General features: G+C 52.8%; 2 protein-coding genes across 2 annotated transcripts in view; both read left to right on the top strand.

The window, feature by feature from the left end:
- LOC123756475 (histone-lysine N-methyltransferase SMYD3) overlaps positions 1 to 6,283 on the top strand; it is an 18,269-nt gene extending 11,986 nt beyond the window's left edge. The window contains exons 6-9 of the mRNA XM_045739655.2: positions 2,022 to 2,160; positions 2,612 to 2,782; positions 3,791 to 3,953; positions 4,637 to 6,283. Coding sequence (XP_045595611.2) covers positions 2,022 to 2,160; positions 2,612 to 2,782; positions 3,791 to 3,953; positions 4,637 to 4,907 — 744 coding nt within the window. The 3' untranslated portion in view covers positions 4,908 to 6,283. The remainder of the gene's footprint in view (positions 1 to 2,021; positions 2,161 to 2,611; positions 2,783 to 3,790; positions 3,954 to 4,636) is intronic.
- Positions 5,351 to 6,025, top strand: LOC138368354 (mRNA decay activator protein ZFP36L3-like). The gene has a single exon (XM_069330883.1). It carries the CDS (start codon positions 5,351 to 5,353, stop codon positions 6,023 to 6,025), a length of 675 nt encoding a protein of 224 aa, XP_069186984.1.
- Positions 6,284 to 6,803: the final 520 nt, after the last annotated feature.

Genomic DNA, 6,803 nt, shown 5'->3' with positions numbered 1-6,803 from the left:
CTAACCTAACCTAACCTAACCTTTCCTAAATGGTAAACCTAACCTAACCTAACCTTCCCTAAATGGTAAAATGTACTTGTGATCTAAGCAATTTTGCCATGGGGAGGGTAGACAAGGGTATATATCATATAGTGAGAGTGTTAAGCTCTGATGACAGTAAAGAATACTAGCCAACAACTGATGTGTAGATGCGGCCTGGAGGTGATGCGGTGTAGGAGGCCTGGTCGACGACCGGGCCGCGGGGACACTAAGCCCCGGAAGCACCTCAAGGTAGGTAGATGATGGCTACCTCTGGTCTTGCTATTTATACACACACACTCACAGTGATCCTTAAAGATCTTTAACGAGTCACTTACAAAGGGAGACTTGCCCCGCTGCTGGAAAAAGGTAAATTCTGTCCCAAGTTTCAAGAAAATAATGTAAAAGAATTATAAGGACAAGACTAGATACATTGTTTTAGGGAAGGGGGAAAATCATGTCAAACAAACCCACTAGAGTACTATGACTGTAGCTCCTCCAGGCAGCTGGGACGAGACTACAGTTCCTCCAGGCAGCTGGGACGAGACTACAGTTCCTCCAGGCAGCTGGGACGAGACTACGGCTCCTCCAGGCAGCTGGGACGAGACTACGGCTCCTCCAGGCAGCTGGGACGAGACTACAGTTCCTCCAGGCAGCTGGGGCGACACTGTAGCTCCTCCAGGCAGCTGGGACGAGACTACAGTTCCTTCAGGCAGCTGGGACGAGACTACAGTTCCTCCAGGCAGCTGGAACGAGACTACGGCTCCTCCAGGCAGCTAGGACGAGACTACGGCTCCTCCAGGCAGCTGGGACAAGACTACAGCTCCTCCAGGCAGCTGGGACGACACTGTAGCTCCTCCAGGCAGCTGGGGCGACACTGTAGCTCCTCCAGGCAGCTGGGACGACACTGTAGCTCCTCCAAGCAGCTGGGACGACACTGTAGCTCCTCCAGGCAGCTGGGACGAGACTACAGTTCCTCCAGGCAGCTGGGACGACACTGTAGCTCCTCCAGGAAGCTGGGACGAGACTACAGTTCCTCCAGGCAGCTGGGCCGACAATGTAGCTCCTCGAGGCAGCTGGGACGACACTGTAGCTCCTCCAGGCAGCTGGGACGAGACTTCGGCTCCTCCAGGCAGCTGGGACGAGACTATAGTTCCTCCGGGCAGCTGGGACGACACTGTAGCTCCTCCAGGCAGCTGGGACGACACTGTAGCTCCTCCAGGCAGCTGGGACGAGACTACGGCTCCTCCAGGCAGCTGGGACGACACTGTAGCTCCTCCAGGCAGCTGGGACGACACTGTAGCTCCTCCAGGCAGCTGGGACGACACTGTAGCTCCTCCAGGCAGCTGGGACGACACTGTAGCTCCTCCAGGCAGCTGGGACGACACTGTAGCTCCTCCAGGCAGCTAGGACGAGACTACGGCTCCTCCAGGCAGCTGGGACGACACTGTAGCTCCTCCAGGCAGCTGGGACGACACTGTAGCTCCTCCAAGCAGCTGGGACGACACTGTAGCTCCTCCAGGCAGCTGGGACGACACTGTAGCTCCTCCAGGCAGCTGGGACGACACTGTAGCTCCTCCAGGCAGCTGGGACGACACTGTAGTTCCTCCAGGCAGCTGGGACGACACTGTAGCTCCTCCAGGCAGCTGGGACGACACTGTAGCTCCTCCAGGCAGCTGGGACGACACTGTAGCTCCTCCAGGCAGCTGGGACGACACTGTAGCTCCTCCAGGCAGCTGGGGCGACACTGTAGCTCCTCCAGGCAGCTGGGACGACACTGTAGCTCCTCCAGGCAGCTGGGGCGACACTGTAGCTCCTCCAGGCAGCTGGGACGACACTGTAGCCTCACCATATAGCTGAGGCCACATAACAGGCTCGGGATCAATCAGAACTACCTCGGTTACGCCAATATAAACTACCTCGTCTGGACCAACAGACGTTATGAAAATTCCTGAATTCTTTTCACATGAGAGAGTGTGACGCCGAGGTGGTCATCCCTACAGGTGAGGATCAGCTACCTAGACGCCATGAACACGCGGGAATACCGACAGAGCTACCTCCAGAGTCACTACTTCTTCACCTGCGACTGTCGCCTGTGTAGGGACGACCTTCACCATTACTCTATGTCTACCGTGTCCTGTGGTGAGTTGCCCCCTGTGTCCCCTAGTGAGTGTCCCCCTGTGTCCCCTAGTGAGTGTCCCCCCCACCTGTGTCCCCCTGTGTCCCCTAGTGAGTGTTCACCCACCTGTGTCCCCTAGTGAGTGTCCCTCCACCTGTGTCCCCTAGTGAGTGTCCCCCCACCTGTGTCCCCCTGTGTCCCCTAGTGAGTGTCCACCCACCTGTGTCCCCTGGTGAGTGTCCCTCCACCTGTGTCCCCTAGTGAGTGTCCACCCACCTGTATCCCCCCGCGCCCACATGGCGACACAAAACTCTTTGCAATACCCTTTTTTTTACAGAATATCTTGCAAAAAGGCAATATTATTGCTTAATACTATACTTAACAGTATAATTTTATAGTAATTCTATTCATTTAAAAGCAAATTCTCCAGAAGGAATATTCGTTTCACTACGATTTTGTGTGTGTGTGAGACAGGGTCTTCCAGCTGTGAGGCTCCTGTCTACCTGGATGAGACGGCGGACGGGGGCGTGGGACAGTGTGATGTGTGTGGCTACAGTGACTTCCGTGATGACCTTCGACAGGAGTACCGCACCGTCGCCGCCTTCACCAGGAAATGTCTTCAAGACCTCAATGAGGAGCACCCAGGTTCGTTGAAGGTCCGCTAGTGTTGGGAGGCTGGCTAGTGATCCTAGCTAGTGTTGGGAGGCTGGCTAGTGATCCTAGCTAGTGTTGGGAGGCTGGCTAGTGATCCTAGCTAGTGTTGGGAGGCTGGCTAGTGATCCTAGCTAGTGTTGGGAGGCTGGCTAGTGACCCTAGCTAGTGTTGGGAGGCTGGCTAGTGATCCTAGCTAGTGCTATGAGCCTGGCTAGTGTTGGGAGGCTGGCTAGTGATCCTAGCTAGTGTTGGGAGGCTGGCTAGTGATCCTAGCTAGTGTTGGGAGGCTGGCTAGTGATCCTAGCTAGTGTTGGGAGGCTGGCTAGTGATCCTAGCTAGTGTTGGGAGGCTGGCTAGTGACCCTAGCTAGTGTTGGGAGGCTGGCTAGTGATCCTAGCTAGTGCTATAAGCCTGGCTAGTGTTGGGAGGCTGGCTAGTGACCCTAGCTAGTGTTGGGAGGCTGGCTAGTGATCCTAGCTAGTGCTATGAGCCTGGCTAGTGTTGGGAGGCTGGCTAATGTTCCTAGCTAGTGTTGGGAGGCTGGCTAGTGACCCTAGCTAGTGTTGGGAGGCTGGCTAGTGTTCCTGGCTAGTGTTGGGAGGCTGGCTAGTGATCCTAGCTAGTGTTGGGAGGCTGGCTAGTGTTCCTGGCTAGTGTTGGGAGGCTGGCTAGTGATCCTAGCTAGTGTTGGGAGGCTGGCTAGTGATCCTAGCTAGTGTTGGGAGGCTGGCTAGTGATCCTAGCTAGTGTTGGGAGGCTGGCTAGTGATCCTAGCTAGTGTTGGGAGGCTGGCTAGTGATCCTAGCTAGTGTTGGGAGGCTGGCTAGTGATCCTAGCTAGTGCTATAAGCCTGGCTAGTGTTGGGAGGCTGGCTAATGTTCCTAGCTAGTGTTGGGAGGCTGGCTAGTGACCCTAGCTAGTGCCGTGAGCCTGGCTAGTGTTCCTAGCTAGTGCTGTAGCCCTAGCCAGCGGTGTGACTAACTCTGGTCCCCCCGGCAGACCTGGAGATGTGGCGGGAGGTGGTGGCGACGCAGGAGAACGTGTTTCACCCGCTCAATGTTCTTCGTGCTAAGGCCCTCGACGCCCTCTTGACAGCCACTGTCAACCTGAGAGGCTGGCACTCCGCCTGGGGCCTGGCCAAGCTCAACCATAGTGCCATCAGGTGAGTGGTTAACCCTCTTTCATAGAGATGATGCTCAATCACAGGTGACGTTCGGACACATTGCCTTGCAACTCGTGCCTCTGTTCACCTAGTAGTTGGTTGGGTAAGTGTTGTGGGTTGTATGCTAGGGAAGGTCAGTAGTTGTTATAGCCTCTGGGGGGGGGGGGCTTTGGCAAATCTAGCTGGCTTCTTGTATGTATCTATGTATGTATGTATGCATGTATGTATGTATGACTATCTATGTATAAATGTATGTACTTACATGTTTGGGTCATGTATGTACATATACATACATACTTGGGTGTTAAAAACTGTATGAATGTATGTATGTATGTATGAATGTATGTATGTATGTATGAATGTATGTATGTAGGTATGCATGTACGTATATATATATTTGATAACCTGACTTTGATATCTTTATATCATTATTTAAACAAAACCTTTATCATAAAAGTTCTTATCATATGACAATCACTTATGCTGCTATTTTCTATATATATATTTCAAACTAATTACACTTACGCCCGGCTCGTACTAAGCCACGGAAGAGCTGAGATCTTCTAACAAGGTGTTGAGAACCAGGAATAACCACATCTTGCAAGATATATCAACCACTGAACAAATCTCTCTCAAAATATTCAAGATTGCAAACATGATCTGTGGTTTTTTCTCTCCGACAGACACTACTACGGGGCCAAGCATCCTACCTACGGCCTCTTCCTCCTGAAGCTAGCCAAGATCGAACTCTACAACATGGACAGTGCTGCGGCTCTCGAGCACCTGGAGGAGGCCGAGGAGATCCTGGAGGCCGGCCTGGGCTCCAATCACCCGCTGGTGTACACAGACCTCATGTGGCTGCTGGTCCAGGCCAGCGAGGAGACCAGAGTCCAGATACAGAGGTCCCTTATATACGGAGATCTGTGCCCCACAACTAATCGTGCTAGGAGCTGAGGGCCGCCCGGGAGCACCTTTGGACACCCATAGTGTGGACATGAGGACACCAGAGCTTAAGATACCTGTATTTCCTGCCGTAGGGATGAAGTCACAGGTATCCTTCTCCGAGTCCTGTGTGTCACTGATGTTTTGCTTAGTCATATAATGCATATAAAGGCTTCCAGAGCTTTTCGTGCGAGAGCAGGCTACACCCGGTGCATCTCTCTGTCTCTCTGACTTCATAACACAATGGTTGGGAATAATATTTACAAATTAATCTCATTTTTCCCCACCTCGTGATCTGGCAGTCGTCTACCAGTGTTTTGAAGCAGAAGAATGTTGGTTAAAGCTTGCTGTGAGCGGAGCTTAGATGTGGCGGGGATAAAGCTTGGTGATGTAGGGAGTGAAAGCTGACATTTGCCAGGTATAAGTGGTCAGTCTGCTGGCTGCTGGCGTGGCAGATGTTGAGGACATCACTAGAGAACCAGGAGTGCTGTCTAGATGGTGTTGTGGCGCCTGGTGCCACTGATATTACTCCTGCCAGTGTTGTGACGCCTGGTGCCACTGATATTACTCCTGCTAGTGTTGTGGCGCCTGGTGCCACTGATATTACTCCTGCCAGTGTTGTGGCGCCTGGTGCCACTGATATTACTCCTGCTAGTGTTGTGATGCCTGGTGCCACTGATATTACTCCTGCTAGTGTTGTGGCGCCTGGTGCCACTGATATTACTCCTGCTAGTGTTGTGATGCCTGGTGCCACTGATATTACTCCTGCTAGTGTTGTGGCGCCTGGTGCCACTGATATTACTCCTGCTAGTGTTGTGGCGCCTGGTGCCACTGATATTACTCCTGCTAGTGTTGTGGCGCCTGGTGCCACTGATATTACCCCTGCTAGTGTTGTGGCGCCTGGTGCCACTGATATTACTCCTGCCAGTGTTGTGACGCCTGCTACAACTGATATTACTCCTGCTAGCGTTGTGGCGCCTGGTGCCACTGATATTTCTCCTGCCAGTGTTGTGGCGCCTGGTGCCACTGATATTACTCCTGCTAGCGTTGTGACGCCTGGTGCCACTGATATTTCTCCTGCCAGTGTTGTGGCGCCTGGTGCCACTGGCAATAATTTACCAGTGTTGTGACGCCTGCTACAACTGACATTAACCTACCAGTGTTGTGACGCCTGCTACAACTGGCATTAACCTACCAGTGTTGTGACGCCTGCTACAACTGGCATTAACCTGCCAGTGTTGTGACGCCTGCTACAACTGACATTAACCTGCCAGTGTTGTGACGCCTGCTACAACTGACATTAACCTGCCAGTGTTGTGACGCCTGCTACAACTGGCATTAACCAGCCAGTGTTGTGACGCCTGCTACAACTGGCATTAACCTGCCAGTGTTGTGACGCCTGCTACAACTGGCAGTAACCTACCAGTGTTGTGACGCCTGCTACAACTGGCATTAACCTACCAGTGTTGTGACGCCTGCTACATCTGGCATAACCTGCCAGTGTTGTGACGCCTGCTACAACTGGCATTAACCTGCCAGTGTTGTGACGCCTGCCACAACTGGCATTAACCAGCCAGTGTTGTGACGCCTGCTACAACTGGCATTAACCTGCCAGTGTTGTGACGCCTGCTACAACTGACATTAACCTGCCAGTGTTGTGACGCCTGCTACAACTGACATTAACCTGCCAGTGTTGTGACGCCTGCTACATCTGGCATAACCTGCCAGTGTTGTGACGCCTGCTACAATTGACATTAACCAGCCAGTGTTGTGACGCCTGCCACAACTGGCATTAACCTACCAGTGTTGTGACGCCTGCCACAACTGGCATTAACCAGCCAGTGTTGTGACGCCTGCTACAACTGACATTAACCTGCCAGTGTTGTGACGCCTGCTACAACTGGCATT

This window comes from Procambarus clarkii, chromosome 25, assembly GCF_040958095.1.
Source record: "Procambarus clarkii isolate CNS0578487 chromosome 25, FALCON_Pclarkii_2.0, whole genome shotgun sequence".
Lineage (NCBI taxonomy): Eukaryota > Metazoa > Arthropoda > Malacostraca > Decapoda > Cambaridae > Procambarus > Procambarus clarkii.
This window is presented reverse-complemented; position numbering and strand designations above follow the sequence as displayed.